At 30.9% G+C, this 17403-nt stretch overlaps 1 protein-coding gene and 1 long non-coding RNA gene across 2 annotated transcripts; one reads left to right on the top strand and one right to left on the bottom strand.

The window, feature by feature from the left end:
- Positions 1-4038: 4038 nt before the first annotated feature.
- On the top strand, positions 4039-5992 carry LOC129909114 (uncharacterized). The gene is made up of 3 exons (XR_008771409.1): positions 4039-4519; positions 4615-4777; positions 5914-5992. It is a non-coding gene; the product is annotated as an uncharacterized LOC129909114 (long non-coding RNA).
- A 9520-nt stretch (positions 5993-15512) lies between these two features.
- LOC129909109 (tectonic-like complex member Mks1) lies at positions 15513-17065 on the bottom strand. The gene has a single exon (XM_055986070.1). It carries the CDS (start codon positions 17026-17028, stop codon positions 15562-15564), a length of 1467 nt encoding a protein of 488 aa, XP_055842045.1. The 5' UTR covers positions 17029-17065; the 3' UTR covers positions 15513-15561.
- Positions 17066-17403: the final 338 nt, after the last annotated feature.

The raw sequence follows: 17403 nt of genomic DNA, 5'->3' as shown, positions 1-17403 counted from the left end.
CTGGCACCGGTAATTTTTATTTGTTTTGCATTTGGAAACAAACCAATTTGTTTACTTAATTTAAATTGGTTTGTCTTCAGAAAGTAGTTGATTAGGAAGTTAGTTAAAGAAGCAAAAAGGAACACAAAAGAAGAACATTCATTATTTTTCATTGAAATCGTGAAAAATAATATAAAAGTTTCATAAGATTCTGAATCAAAATATACAGGGTGTTCTATAGTTACCTCAGCAGCGAAATTATTAGTAACGTTTTGGTAGATCACGACATCAATCAAATCATTAACAGTACTTTCTTTGCATTTTATTTTGCAAAAGCATATTCCTCTTCAGTATATGAACTTTTTCTGTAAGAAGACCGAGGGCGTCAAAGTACCCAAAGTTCCCTTTTTAAGTTTTAACATTGCAGATTTAATAAGAGCATAAAACTTTAAATGCAATGATGTAAAGAAAAAAGTAACTCATTTTATTTTACCCTTTTCTACATTTTTTAAAAATATTTCAATTCCTATTGTTCTTTGGCGGTCTCGCCACGCCAAATAAATAATATTGAAGTATTTTAATTTAATAAGCTAGACGACTGTTCAGTACATAATTATGTACAAATATCAGTACTAAATACTAGCTGCGTTCCTTTGGAAATATTTATCTACTTTTTAGTACTTAAAATTACTTTGAACTACTTTGCTATACTGAAAAAGTAGTTCAAAGCAGCTTTAAGTACTAAAAAGTAGATAAATATTTCCAAAGGAACGCAGCTACTAACAGTACTGTCCGTAGATACTAAGCAGATATCAGTGGCGTATCCAGAAAAAAATTTGCAGGGGGCTGGAAAATTTTTGAAACATTTTTTAGAGGGTAAATTTGCGAAAAAAAATGTCATTTCTTTTTATTAATCTTTGATCGAGAGTTAAACGCTGTGCTGCGGTACTGAAAGTGGTAAAGTAGCACTATACTGCTCTCGACAGATTCGTACTACTCTCTCCTCCTTTCACATTCAGAGTACCTAGTGTTTTTTTAAAGTTCTTGTGTCCCAAACATTTTACACAAACAGCAAAGAGTAGAGTCATCCTTTAAAAAAAAAATCTTTATTTCGTTCGAACTTTGTCATGTGCGAATCCAAAACTGTTTACAGATTTATTCCTATCACGTCAAGAGTTTTTGGGTGTTTTTTTTTTCTGCAAATGGTCCCAAAAAGCCAATGATTCGCGTAAAACGTGTAAGAACTTATTTATAAATGTTTAATTTCTCATCAAAACCATAAATAAAATGAATCATATTGGCTTTTTGGGACCAATTACAGATTTTACTGTCTGTTCTAAAAAAACACCCTTTCACCAAAATTTTTTTTATGAAAACTCTTTATTCTTGCTTTCTATCCCAAAATCAATGTTTTTACCAAATTTCATTAGGGTGACCCATCATTTTTGTTTTCACTCAAAAAAACGCCCTGATATTTTTATAGACACTTAAGATTCTTGTTTCTTATCTTAAAAGTAACATAATTGTTAAATTTCAATAGGGTACCACTAATATTACTTTAGTATTACACACTTTTTCAAATATACCCATATTTGCTTTACTTCTAAAAAAAAACACCCTTTTCACAAAAGAAAAATTTATACACTTACATTATTCGTAATTCCCATTGGAAAGAGAACATATTTAATGAATTTCGTAAGGGTAACATTTATACTAATGATTTTATCGCACTTATCGCGGATTTTTCCCTATTTTCCAAAAAAACACCCTTTAACCTAAAATATTTGTATAGACTGTTCGGGTTTTTGGTTTCTATTGTAAATGAAACATTTTTACCAAATTTCATTGGTGTAACAATTTTTTCCTAGTTTTTGTGGTATTAATTCCGAATTTCATCATTTCTTAAAAAAAAAACACCCTTTCACTCAAAATAATTTTGTACACTTAATAGATTCTTAATACTTATACCAACCAAAACATTTACACCAAGTTTTAAAAATTAATACAATTTAAGTCAGCTGTTATGATACCTTCCTCACACACAACTTAACCCATTAAAAAAACACCCTTTCACCAAAAATAATTTTAAGAACTATGTGAATAATTTGTCCCTGCTTTATCTAAAACCTTCATCCCGAATTTCATCAGTGTAGCACGTTTTTCCCATGGGTTTCGGTTATATTTTACCTGTTGAAGTCAAAAAACAAGCACCCTTGTTTTCAATCGGCTATAACTTCTCTTAGAGCAATCGTATTGACTTTATTTTTATGTCATTAGATTCAGCATCAAAAAATACCTTGAAAACATGTGTCATATGATGATATTCGACAAACAATTTTTTTCAGTATATTTTTGACCTTCACCCCTCCCTCTTGTCCGCGAAAAAACACCCTTCCACCCAACTTTTTTCTATAGACTTTTTTTACTTGGTTCTTATCCCAAAAGCAAACTTTTTGCCAAGTTTCATGAGTGTAACAATTTTTTTTTTTATTTCTTGATTTTATGTACTATTTTACCTGTACGAAATATCTTTGAGAAAAATATTATTAAAAAAAAATATTATCAAAAAAAAATTATCACAACCCTCATCGTCAGCTAAAGCTCTTACTCAAACAAACCCAAACAGCCGTTTCAGAATTTGGAGGGGGCTCGAGCATCTGTGTTGCCTTTAAATCTCTAAATATTTACGAACAAGTTTCAGTTAATCATGTACATTATGATGAAATCAGCTAAATAAAAACATGATCTTGAAGGCTTGGGGGGGCTTGAGACCCTTGAGCCCCCCCTCAATACGCCACTGGCAGATATGTAGTATTAGAACTGAGTAGATAATAGGACATAAAAGTGCGTACTGAGTACATTAAAGTTTGTGCGTACTTTATTCAATTCTTTACTGAGTACTTTTACTTGGTGCATAAACTTAACTATTCAGTACATACAGTAAGTATTTATTTACCATTAATAACTCTAGTATCTATACCGATTATAACAGAAAAGCATTAGCAACGTGTTGTGTAATATGTACAGTACATAGTTGAATTATGCACTCACTAACCATTACAAACTATATCTGCAGTAAATATTCCTACGCCCACTTTTCTCAATTTGAAGTTAAAAAAAAAGTTATAGTGGTAATTATAATTAAGTCAAGTCAACTAGGCCGAACTTGAATTCAAACCATGTTTTATTTGAGCATAATACTCGTTATCTGCCACAAACTTTTCGAAAGAAGAGTACACGAATTCAAAACAGTTTCAAATAGACTCACACTAACACAATTTTAATCGTTCTTGTTTCTATACTACATTTGAGTATTTGATTAATATATTGATTCAATTGGGTTGGAATCCTAGAGCCTTGCCTGCAGCATAAAATTCCTTCATTATTATCTTTTTTAGTTTTTGTTCGTCTAGTTTGAAAGTTTGTTAGAAGTTTTGGGGTTATATCCCAAGGATTTTGTGTATCTAGATGAGAACAATTTATGTGCACCTTCCTACCTAAACCACACGTACCTACGAAATAAATTCTTCCTCTCAAAAGCCAAAAACTTTAATGCCTTGAAGATGATGGTATGGTCTTATGGAAACAGGATTATAGGAAGGTATGTTGGGATGAAATGTTTTTCGTAAGGCATTTGTGGGGAATGTCATAGAGGAAGAAATTTTTAGTTTAGTTGTATATGTATGTATGTATAGTGTTGTTTCCAATGGAAAAGTATATTTAAAGTTGGTTCATGTGTAGCTTGAAGAAATTTTGTGAGAGAAGATGAATAGGAAGCTGAAACTATGTAGTTGTTCTTTTGGGTAAAATTAAGAAACTTTCATAAACCAATGAAAGTTGCTATAAATTTGGGCAGTTAAAATACACAAAAAAACTTTTGACAGAGGCATAACTAATAACTTTTTCTATTTCGGTGCTTCATCTTAAATGCATTTGGTTTATGATATTAAATGCTCTTTTTTTAAAGATATATTAATACGCAAATCCTTTTTATATTACAGAAAAAAACCTATTATTACCATATATAGCAGTATTATGGTTCTTTTCTTAGATGAGGCAAGAGTGAGCTTAAATTCGAGACAGAGAATGAGATGTATGTGGTGAAGGTTTGAGGAGAGATTTGCTGAAGTCTATCTTGGGATAAATTCTGTTTTTCAACACGTACGGAGTTTGTGAACTTTTCTAGACCTTCATTAGGTGCCTAAAAATACGTGACTGATATCCTTGAACAGCATGCGGTGTCATTTAGCCTAAGCATTGGTCCACGAAGTCATAGTTCTAAAGTGGTTTTAGAATATATTCAAGACGTTTGCATACCAACACCTAGAAATCCAGATTTAAATTCAATTGAACATGTCTGGAGAGTACTGAAGAGACGCGTTCGCGACCAAAATCCTCCTCCAAGCAGGCAGTCTTGATTAGCTAGAAACTGCAGTGAAAGATGAGTCAGAGAGTATTTAACAACAAGATTCCAAAACTTAATTCGTGGATTGAACAGACGACTCCAAATTTGTATATGTGTTAGAGGAGGCAATACCAAGTATTGAATAAAATTATTGTCACTGGATTAAATTTTTTCTAAATATTAGTTTTCAGAACATGAATTGTAAAATTTTGTTCATTTCTTTTTTTTAGTGTTAAGCATTTTTGTGTCTTCCTAAAAAATAAGCAAACACACAAAAATACGCACAAGAATTTTAAACCCATTTAAGATACAAGGGTTTAACTACAAACTTAAAGAGGTGTGAGTCAATTATGAGCGGGAGTGTATCGAAAGAGCTTGTAAGGATCGCATAAGGTAAATAAATAATAATAAATAATTTAAAAATATTACGCATACACCACGGTGACCCCCTAGGTAAAATCGAAGAAATTATAATAAAAAAAAATAACAATACACATACGGCGTCTCAGTGACTGCATACAAAAATTTAAAAAATTATCAATGATGACTTAATAAAAAGACCATGTGACCATTCACCAACTGCCAAAATTACATAATTTTTTCATTCGAATTTTTTTCGAAAATCTGAAAAAACTTATTTTGTATTTTTTTTCCCTAAACGGTGAACTCATATTTTTTGTAAACCAAAACTTGTTTTGAGACTTTGGTTCCAAGTAATCTACCAAGTTAGGAAAAAATATATTTCTATTGCAAATATTTCAGCATAAACAAAGAAATTTTGGATTTTGGCTTGTAAGTGAGACTGTAAATTGTAAGGTAAATATAATTAGTTGTACCTAATATTATAAACTACTTTCATTAAGGATGTAAAATTCTTTCAATAGAAATTCACAAACGTGTGTTTTTTTGTTTATCTATATAGATTTTGTGCAAAAAAACGACATCGGGATTTTTGAAATCCGTGCAAACATTTGGCACCACTGTCTGTCAAAAATGATGCTTTTGTTTTTTATTTATTTTAACTCCGAAGTGGGAAGGCCATTACATCTATGTTGGATGCAAAAAAAATTTTTTCACAAAAAAAACAAAAACCATTTGTATGGCCATGGCATCCATGTTGGATTCAAAAAAAATTTTTTTCACAAAAAACCAAAAATCATTAGTATATTCTTAGCTACATTTTAAGACCATTAACATTAAAATTAGTTGCGTCGTTCTTGTATTATAAGCGTTTGAAGGTAGCCATATTGAATTTTTTTTTCGATTTTGTAAAAATCAAACGTGGAAACATTTTTATTTTTATTTCTAACTTTTCGAAAAAACTTTGGTAATTTTATGTATACATATATTTGTTTAACAATCTTATCAGGATCCATTTAAGATTTTTATCTGAAAAGTGCATTGCGTATATACCGAAATATTAACATTTCAATGCAACTATGTATGTCAATTATTGATTATTTTTTCTATGAGAGCTTTTTTCAAACCTTATTTTCTCCTTTTTTTTTTATTTTTGTTTATATTTTCAGATATTTCTGTATGAACACAACAATTAAACTACCTTGGCACCACTGTTTTTATCGAGAGAAAATAAAATCTGGATAATTATCTGGATTTTTCAAAAATCTATACAGATAAAGTGTTTGTTGTTTTTAACACATAAATTGTTTTGATTTCAAAAATCCCCATGTCGTTTTTTTGCACAAAATCTTAATAGACAAACAAAAAAACACACCTATTGTTTTTTTTAATCTACTGAATCTTTTGGAACTTAAAGATCTTTAATATTAATTTTTTTTTTGCCAGACTTATTATACCAACATTTTTTTTTCTGTCTATTCTGGTTCATATTTTTGTATTTATATTCGTGTTATGATTCATTCTTTCCGAGATTTTTAACATCAATACAAAACTTGCACAAGAATTTCTGACTCTCTTTTTAATATCAACAACAGCTGGTTGCAACAAAAAAAATCCTGTTATTCATCTTCGTTTGGCATGCCTCTCCATGACTATACAAAATAAAATGAAAAATTCCACAAAAGCTTCGGACGCAATCCTATATCCTTTCTGTATTTTGTTTGCCATTCCGTGTTCTGTGTTCACTAGATATGAATCATCCGAAGCAGGTGGAGCATGGATAAAGCAGGATTATTTTTTGATGCCACCGACTATCTCAAATAGAGCCTAGCCCTTAAAAGCTCCACCACACCACTGTTTCGATATGAACCAGAGATGCCACCCAAATATCGAGCTACTCATAACAAAAAAGGATCGGAGGAATCATGATGGTGAATGAAGAATTCCAAATGTAATCTATGGGTATTCAATAGGATAGGTACTAAAATGGGTACATACCATAACGTTGGGTTGCCTCTTTGGTATGAAGTAGGAAAGGTACAACAAGGAGTAAAGCTGGTTTCGGACTTTCCCCTATTGTAAAGCTTAATGCCACTCTGCTGTCGAAAAAGGAAAATGTTAATATAATCACATTTTAATCCCTAGGTGGGATAAGTGGTATTTTTAATGCCCGTCATAAATTCTTCTTTCGGAGACTTGATATCCATGCCTTCTTCACCATATCATTTGTGGAAACCTGTTTTAAAAAATTTTGAGTTGTCTTTCCCCAAGGATCCGTTTTTTTTTTTTGACAGAAAGGGTTGCAAAAGTCTTTCGAGCGTTTTCCTTGATAATTTAAGATGTCAAAATTAGTATATTTAGGTTCGATTTTCAATTTCTTGATTAATTTCTCTTCCTTGCGTTAAAAAGGCGACAGCACTGGAAGGGCCATTTAAAGAGACATACATACAAATGAAATGTATGTATGAGGAATTACTGCTGCAAAATTTCTGTGCAGTAAGAAATTTAATGTTCACTTTAATTCCTTTCGGAAGGTCGCCAACGCAAAATGGGATAGTATTGGTCTGATAGCTTAGAGTATTTTATGTAGGTATGTGTTTGAATTGGATGTTGTCAAATTAAATAATTCTATCTGCTTTAATATCGACATGCTTAATGCTTAAGGACAACCGCCCCAAAGTGTACACGTGCGTTTTGTTACATAAAATTGAACGTGAACTGTCGATGGGTGAGTTGGAGATCCAGTAGCATCCTTCGGGCTTTTTTTTCCCTTACTTATATTTGCTACAAAAATAAAAGGGATTTCCAAGGAGACCCAGGTTCTTTTTTTTTAAATTGGTTGTTAGGTGTGTATTGTATGGTTTGGTTAAAGTTTATATAAAAAAAAAAAACACAGGACGACAGGAGTGTTAATACGTAAAATATGAACTTAAGAGGGTTTAGGTAGACTTTAGTTATCAAACCCTGTTGTCCTGGTTTTCATTATTATGTTCTTGTTGGTTGGTAGGTATGTGAAGAACATTATGGCAGAATACTAAAATCTGTATAAGTACCTACCGAGTGCAATGAGTGTTTTTCGATGTATCTACATATCTGTCCGCATGTAGAGCGCTCCCTAAAGTAAATTTAATCAGACGAAATTAAATGAATTCATTATAAGTTTGCCGCAGACTGAATTTCAGGTACTTTTGTTTCTGAGAATTTCGTCTCATTGAAAAATAAAACGTAATTTTAAACTGAGGTGTATTTTAGCTCAAAAAGGACCAGAGCTTCAGAGTAAATAAGCAGAACCAACATTATTGTTTTATTAAGTAGCGTAGAGGACTAGAGGAAAGGGTGAGAATATGGAGCGCTCTATAATATATAATACTTTTTATATATAATACTTTTTAAACCGAACCTTAGCTCACATAACAACATTCTGTTGGATTGTTTAACTTTTCATTTAATTCAATTAAATTATACTTAAAGTTTTTCCTATGGTTTTTCAAAAAAAAAAAAAGAAGTATTATTTTTTTCCCCCGTTTAGGTGGGTGATGAATTAAAACCGATAAAATAAAGTGGAAAGATTTACTTAAAAAGAAGTTTGTGATTTTTTTTTTAAAGAAAACTACAGCATGAATTGTTTTAAATTGTATTGTTATTAATTTGAATTGTAGTGAAAAAAAAAGTTAAAGACTCTACCTCCAAACGAAAGTCCCTTTCACTACTGTAGTTATAACGAAAAACGAAAAATAAAAAGCGTATTAACCTAGGTTTTTCCCGTACTAAAAAAAAATGCATTAAAAGTTTCTTAAAAATGCGAAGCAACGCCAGGACGAGTCTGTTGGTTATCTGCTAGTTATCCAAGTCCATAATATGTATAAAATTCGTCCAAAATTCACTCTTTATGAAGGGTACCTAGACCTACCACAAATTGCATTTGAAAACTTTTATTAATTTTGTTAGAAAATTGGAGCAAAAATTAAAAAATGTAGGTCGTTTTTCAGAACTTAAAAACGATGCCTAGGTTTATTTTAATCGAAAATTTTCTGCATTTAAAGAACTTCAATGCAAAATGTGTGCATTGATTTTTTATTTCTAATATTTGGCCTTACATTAAGCTTTAATATTAAAGTTGAAATAGTAAAAATAAGACCAATCAAACAAAATTTTGAGAAATTCGACAAAAAAATATTTGACAGAAATATTTTTTATTATTGGTATTAAGGTGTTTTGAACTATTCCTTAGAAGAGAAATTTCTAACGATTTTAACGATTTAAACGAAAAGGAAATTAGGTGTGTTTTTTATTACCACCGGGCTTAACTGGTTAAAAAAAACGCCTCGGGGCTTAGCGAGAAAAATTGGCAGCACTGCAATGCATACTAAATGTTCGGAAATCAGCTGACACAAAAAAAATATAAAGTCATATTTTTTTGCTTTTGGGGTTTCTTGTGTGTTTTTGAAAAAAAAGTTTAACTAACAATTAAATAAATATTTAAAATAATAATTGTCATTCCAAACATCAGTTTTGATGTTTTTAAACAAATTTTAAAAAATTTACGAACAAGTTAATTTGGTAGTATGTACAGATTTAAATCTGTTGAAAAAGTTAAACCCAGAGAATTCTCCGGGCTAAACAACTAAGCCCAAGAGGCTAAAGTGTTGTTGCATTTAATATGTAAATTGCTTAGCCCCGACTGCGTTTTTTTTGTCCAGTTAAGATCGGTGGTAATAAAAAACACACCTATTTTGTGTACTTTCACAAATAAGATCGAACAATTCAAATTCACAAAAATGAACCGTTATTAATGGTATATTTCATATAGGATTGTTTTATTTAGACTGAATATTTGTTTTTGTAATACAAAAAGACTTGGCCGCTTCTAGGAGCTAAACGAAATTTTATGAAAATTTCAGTTTGTCGATTTCGTTTGAAAAAAAAAACACTCATACGCCATGCAACTGCTTTTTACCTATAATTAGTTATTACTATAAAGGCTATTATACCTAGTTGATATTAAAGTAATTTCCAAGTCCCTATTTTAATATCTCTTTAAAATGTATTTGAAGTTTTACAATTTTCTCGAACACGGTTTCCATTAATTTAGGTGTATTATGTAGGTAGGGGAAAGTGGCCTAAAATGGCACCCCAAGGTAAAATGGCCCCCTTGCAAGAAATCGTAGAATCGAAAATAATTTGAAAGTTTTATGAACGCAATTCTTTAGTTTATCTGGCAAAACCAACATATACGAAATTTCAGGAACTTCAAGATATTATTTGGAATTTGACAGGTCAAACTATCTCTATCCACATCAAAAAGTACACTCGTTAAAATTTTGTGAAATTTTTTTTGCAAAAAAAAAGTATAAAAAACATTGTATTTTGGAAAAAGAAGTTAATGTGTGTACGCATGAAGTATTTCTTATTAATTAACTGAAATAAGTTGGTTTAAAACGATTTTAAATTTTTTGGTGTAAAAATTAAATTGAAAAAACTCAAAATGGGCAAAATGGCCTACTTAGTGCTCGGGTAAAATGGCATACCTATTTCACATGTCATTTTAAATTTTTTTTTCACATTTTCATTTTTTTAAAGGAAAATAGTTGCTATTTATGAACGATGTACAGGGAGGAAGTCCTGGACTGAGGAAACCCTTGATTCCGTCAAAAATCTAGAAAAAGGCTTCCAAAACACTCAAAGTTGCAAAAACTACAAAAAAGAGACGAGCAACCAACATGAACTGGGTTTTGAATGACTCGATGAAAGATCTGGGGGGATTAAGCACCACTTGTTCCAAGAAAATGGAAAAGAAGCCCTTTGATTCAATTTTGCATTTAAAATCACGTATGTTTGGACAGTGTGCCATTTTACCCGGGTAAATTTGATCAGTGAAATTTGTAGACGTCTTGAAAATTAAAAAAATTAAATACTTTTTGGAACTTTTTCAACTCGCAAATGAAAAAAATGTGAGAGTAATATATTAAACTTTGAAAAGTATATAGCATTTAAGTTTGAATGCTACTGTTTTTCGAGATATAGGACATTTTCCTTAGGGGGGCCATTTTAGGCCACCTTCCCCTACTAAGTGCTTCCAAAGCTTTTAGTTTATTTTCGAAAACAAAAATAATATACAGGGTGTCCCACAGTCACCGCCCCAAATGAAAACCATGGATTCTTGAAGTCATTTTAAGTCGAAAAACTTAAGAGGTAATTTTTTCGTTTTCGTCCCGTTTTCGAGTTACCACGGTTTTTATGATTTTTGCTCTCTTGTCCTTTAACTGGCCTTATCTTTGCCAAACTATGTTTTATTCGAAAGATTTTTTTTACAACCAATCAAGAATTTATTACAGTTTTAGTTTGTCTCAAAACTTTTTTTTCTGCGGACAACCGTTTCGCCACTATTTTGCATCAAACACAATTTTTTTCGTTTTTTAAGTTGTTTTTTTTTCACTTTCATATCATTTAAGTCAAAAAAACACGTTAATGAGTATTAATTTTTTGTGCTTTTTATTAAAGCCCAGTTTATTTTCATAAAGAAAATAAGTTTTATTTCATAAAAAAGGCTACTGAAAATAATTTAAAAAAAATAAACAAACTGAGTGAATTAAAAAAAAAAATAATTTTTAAATAAAAAATGAATTTAATTGAATTAAAAACTTTTTCTGAGCTATTGTGGTTAAGAAAAGAACAATTAGATAAAGCTCAAAAATAGTTTTAATTCATTTAAATTAATTTTGTATTTAAAAATTATTTTTGTTTTTAATTCACTCAGTTTGTTTATTTTTTTTAAATACTTTCAGTAGCCTATTTTTTTTTAAATAAAACTTATTTTCTTTATGAAAATAAACTGGGCTTTAATAAAAAGCACACAAAATTAATACTCATTAACGTGTAAAAAACAACTTAAAAAACGAAGAATATTGTGTTTGATGCAAAATAGTGGAGAAACGGTTGTCCGCAGAAAAAAAAAGTTTTGAGATAAACTAAAACTGTAATAAATTCTTGATTGATTCTATAAAAAATCTTTCGAATAAGGACTTGGGTGTCCAATTCAGTTCAAATTTAGAATTCACCGAACACATTAATTTCATAGTAAACAAAGCGAGCTCAATGCTTGGATTTGTAAAACGCTGGGCAAAGGAGTTTGACGATCCATTTGTCACACTTTCTTTATACAACTGCTACGTTCGACCCCACCTCGAGTACGCTTCCCAAGTATGGAGTCCTTTTTATGAGGTTCATAAGAATCGTATAGAATCAATCCAACATAATTTCATACGCTTTGCTCTGAAGGGTCTACCTTGGACAGATCCTTACAACTTACCACCTTACGATCAGCGGATTCAACTTTTAAACATGCAAACTTTGCAACAAAGGCGTGTCAATAACGATATTATATTCTTTCATCAATTAATTAATGGCCAACTTGACGCTCCTGACTTATTAGGTTGCCTTGGCTTTAACTATCCGGGAGGATCTCACCACCTACGAAGATTTGAACTCTTACATATTGACTTTCATAGAACAAACTATGGTATAAACGAGCCTCTTAACCGAATGAGCAAACTTTATAATTTAAACGATATTGACTTTAATATGAGCAAGATGAAATTAAAAAATTTATTTCGAACCAGTGCTCCACAGACGTGATTGTCAGTTAATGTTTTAATTAGATTTTTAAATTGTAAATATGTTAGTATATCATTTTTAGCTAATATTAATTGTAAATTGTGCATGTGGATAGTATTTAATTGTTTTTGTCCTACTAACTACTAACACATGCACTAATGATGAACCCTCTGATAGTAGTATACAGCTTGCTCTAAGCTGACTACATCAAGGAATCTGAAGTAAAAAAAATAAAACGTAGTTTGGCAAAGATAAGGCCAGTTAAAGGACAAGAGAGCAAAAATCATAAAAACCGTGGTAACTCGAAAACGGGACGAAAACGAGAAAATTACCTCTTAAGTTTTTCGACTTAAAATGACCTCAGGAATCCATGGTTTTCATTTGGGGCGGTGACTGTGGGACACCCTGTATAATTTTGTTTAAAATTACAAAAACATCTCTTTAAGCTCTGATTTTTCAATAGCCAGTTATCGTAGGAATAAGCCTTAACTGGGTTTTATCTGGCTAATGAAAAATTGGCTCTGAATGGTTTTGATCTCCAAGAGCTCCATGCCATTCTCCCATTTAATTTCTTGTATAGCAAAGAATTTTAAGGGAGCTGTTTTTTTTATTAAAAATGTATTTTTTATTAAAATAAAAAAAAAAAAAAAAATAGGAACGCCATTAGTGGAGTAACTAAAGCTCAAAAATTGGCAATATTAGGGAACCCGGCCGAACAGCTTAGATTTTGATGATCTTTTTTTTCAAACGTCGGTAATTAAAAATACTTTAAAGTCTATAGATTAAAAACTGCCGGTGTTGCCGTTTTGATTTTTTAAATTTAATTAAAGATTTTTGTGAACAAAAACAAATTTTTTTCAAAAATTTTTCTTAAATTTCATAAATTAATTGATGCCAAAAGATTGTCTAGGAAATTCAAGGAAAAAAAATACATGGGGGTGAGGGACAATCTTCCATACTTCAAGCGATAGATGCAATTTTCTTATTAATTGACTTCAAACACAAAAAAAATATTTGAACACAACGGCAACACCTACAATATTCAAATATACATTTTTTAAAAGCTAGAAGCTTAGTCATATATGTATAATAAAAATTAAGTTAATTGAATGAACGGCTTTTGAAAGAATGGTAATTGAACTCAGATTTTTGAAAAAAAAAAATTATTGAAAAAATTTTAACATGTGGTTTTTTAAACTTGGTCGTAATATAAAATGCATTTATTTTCAAATTTTTTTGGCCGCATTTATTATGATTTCAAATTATAAAAGGAAATGTCAATATGTATTACGGTTTATGAAAAAAATTAAAAAGTATTTCATTTTCGAAGAACTTTTTTTAATAAAAGTTTTGAAAAAAAATGTAACTTATTTTTTTTTTAAAGTTCAACATCTAAACATAAAATTATTTTTCATTCATTTAATAACCCTTACTGTTAAAAGTTAAATAGCAAAAATTTAAAGTTCCTATTTACCACAGTCTTTGAGAAAATTAATTATTTCAATGCAAAAATTCAGTTTTAATAAAAAAAAAACCATTGAAATTGAAGTAATTTTTCATTTTTTTTTTTCAAAAGTGTGATATATTTTAGCTTTTTTGCTTCGAAATTCAACTGATAATATTTATGGCCAAAAATTTTTTTTTAATAAATTCATATTTTATTAGAAAAAGTTTGGAAAAAAGTCATTTTAAATTTTTCTAATAACATTTTTTTTTTTTTAATTCTGAGTTTGAGGACCATTTCTTCAAAAAGTCTTGACTAAATTTAGTGGATTTAAATTTAAGAGATAAGAATGAGCTTCTGGCTTTTAAAAAATGTATTTTAAAATATTGTAGGTGTTGCCGTTGTTTTCAAAATATTTTTTTTGTGTTTGAGGTCAGAATGTTAGAAAATTGCATTTATCGCTTAAACGATGGAAGATTGTCCCTTACTGCATTTTATATATTTTCCTTAAATTTCCTAGAGAATCTTTTGCTATCATTTGTTTTATGAAATTTAAGCAAAAAAAAATGGTTTTGTTAAAAAAAAATTAATTTTAATTTTAAAAAACAATACGGCAACACCGGCAATTTTTAATCTATAGACTTTAAAGTATTTTTAATTACCTACGTTTAAAAAAAAAAATCGTCAAAATCAGAGCTGTTCGGCCGGGTTCCCTAATAATTTGCTTTAGTTACTCTACTACCATTAGAAATAAAATATTAATCGACACAAAGTTTTAATGAAATTTAATTCAAATTAAATTAACTTTTTTTTTTAAATCCAAATGTACAAAAAATTGAATCAATTAAATAGGTTGTGTTGTTTAGAGGAAAGTTAGACATCAAGAAAATTCTATCGCAATTTTGATAACAACGGTCAACCCAAATAACGGTTACCCCAAAGTCTAAAAACGCATTTTCTTGACCGTCTGCCGGGAGTTTGGCCCCACTTAAATTGTCTGCCATTGTTATATTTGTCATCAGTGAGTAGCGGCGTTGGTTACATATTAATTTTTATGTAGTTACCCTCACTAAATCGATTTTCAGAAAAATGGTACTTTTGATGCGCTTTTTCTCGACAACGCCCCCAATAAATGCAGGCAGACAGGTATTCGTCATCACCATGATCCAGACTACCTCTGACATTCATATGAATCGGTTACCTCTCACGCAAGAAATCTACTTCCGGCTTTTAGGCTATTTAGGTAGGTAGGTGCTTTTTTTTAAACAAAATCGTTAGAGCCGTTTTTAAGAAAAGTAAGAAAAGCAACCTTTTCATTTTGGTCATATAGCAAGTATCATTAATTTTGGTAAAAAAAAAATTGAATTACTTCTTTAGGATATTACCAAACAATACGAAGTTAGCCAATTAAGGCTGTAGCTTAAAATAGACACAGAAAGACAGAGAGACAGACGGATAGACAGAATTGTGAGACCCACTTTTTTCGCATTATTTATATCTTTATCATCGCAATGTGATGCCTGATTGTTATCTAGAGTTCGATTTTTCTTCAAATCCTTAACTTCTTTTTTATACAGAATACAGCATGTTTTCTTGAGCAAATTTTGCCCGGAAGGTCACGACCTGATGAGATCCTCGGCGATGTCGCAACTTAATATGATTGAAATAGCAATTCAGTATACCATCTAAAAAAAAAACAACTCTCCAAAATAAATAAAAAACAAAATTCATTTTATTAAGAGCAAATAAAAAAAACATTTTATTTATCTAATCGAATTACTGCCTCGAGACGTCTTCTTCCTTCCCTATACGCTTTCATTATATCCTCAAGAGTCATTCCAGTCATCCTACCACTTACTGGCCTTAGCAACTCTGGATTTCGCTGAGTCAGAATTTGATATCGTACTGCCAGCACCCCAGTTGTTGCCATAGTCGTTCCATATCGATTAATAAAATCTAAATCTCCCCCATAGAATTTTTCAAAATCAAATTTCCGTCGACCTCCAATAAAAGATCTATTTAATTTTTCTAAAATTCCTTCCTCAATTGGTCTATGGCACTGTAGCAACGTCGCCTCGCAACCTTTTTCCAGAAAGAAACTCAAATACGCGTATCCTTCGCATCTCTCTCTATCCCAACTATCCACCGAAATCAGCTCAAAGTAAACATGACACATTTTCTCCAACTTGAAGTCCTCCTCACACAACAGCTGAATCTCTAAACAATGCCCAAAACCACAAACTCCAGCGCTGTTTGCTTGAGATGAGTGGGTGCAGGCATTCAAGAGCCCTTCCTCAAGGATTGTTCGCTCTGGCAAATGTATGTGATAGCGCACATGAATGTTATCATATTCGAATCCTTCGGCTTTTTGTATTTCCATAAGTATGGCAACTCGTCGAGTTCTTTTAGGTGGCATTGAGAATTGCGCGGATAATTCATCAAAGCTCACCCAATGTGGTATTTCCGGTAGCTTTAGTTCGGCAAATGGAAAGACTTCCCGTCTAATTTGAGATTGCTTGGACGTATTCTCAATGCCATATGCATAAAGATGACGGTAATCGGTATCAATCTCAATGAAATATGGATTTTCCCGGAAATTATTAAAATCCGGATAAATATGCAATGTTTTTTCGGTTTTATGCCATCGCAAAGATACCAAGATTGTGTTTGGGTTTATCGAAGCGTAAACGTACATTTGAACAATGTCTTTATCGTTGGACGAGTCGTTTGTTCCCTGCAAGGCATTCTCAGATGTTATTTTTTCTGATTCAGGTATAAAATTGTCCTCATCGACGTAAGTAAAAATGGGTTCATTTGAGATGCATAAAGAGTCTTGCTGTTCATTTTGATTTTCAAGAATCAATTCGTGATAAGACTTTTGAACATCAGTAATGCAGTTATTGATGTCACTAAAGAATTCGATTTCGTGTGCACTAAAGATTTTTTGTTGCCATTTTATAGATAGTACCTTGAGGCAATTATCCTTATCGGTAGTTCCTTCGCTTTTAGCTACTACCGATCCACCAGATTTGACATCGAATTTTGGAAGATTAAGCAAGGAGTTTATGTGTTGGAAGGAGAGATTAAATTTAAAATGTTTAATATCGTCTTTAATGTGATAAATAGCTGAGGCTTTTGTAGTTTTCTTGTACATTTTTGAAACTGTTGGTGTTTTGATGTGAGTTTTTTGTTTGGACACAAACATATGAGTTGTCATGGAGACCATTCTTTCATAAATTGCGTTTGTAGATTGATTTTGTTTCTAATTTCTATTGTAATGCAGGTAAAACTACTTAGCTTAACATTTTTTATGGTTGCTTTGCTTTTTGGAATTCATATAAAAAGTATTTATAAAATAATTCATGAATTACCTATGTACATACCGGATTTCTGTTTTAAAAATTTAAATTTTACCGGAAACTGGATAAAACTACATTGCCGACCTGAAATAAATGAATTGAAGTTATTAACATTCTGTCACGCAACAAAGTATACATAAAGAAATTTAATTAAGAAAATTTGGAAAAATACCATAGATGCGTAGTATATTTTCAGAAAATCCTTAACTTGATATTTAAAAGAAAATGACGTGGGTTACTTT

This window comes from Episyrphus balteatus, chromosome 2 (assembly GCF_945859705.1).
Source record: "Episyrphus balteatus chromosome 2, idEpiBalt1.1, whole genome shotgun sequence".
Taxonomy (NCBI): Eukaryota; Metazoa; Arthropoda; class Insecta; order Diptera; family Syrphidae; genus Episyrphus; species Episyrphus balteatus.
Note: the sequence above shows the minus strand (reverse complement) of the source record. Positions and strands in the feature narration are given on the sequence as shown.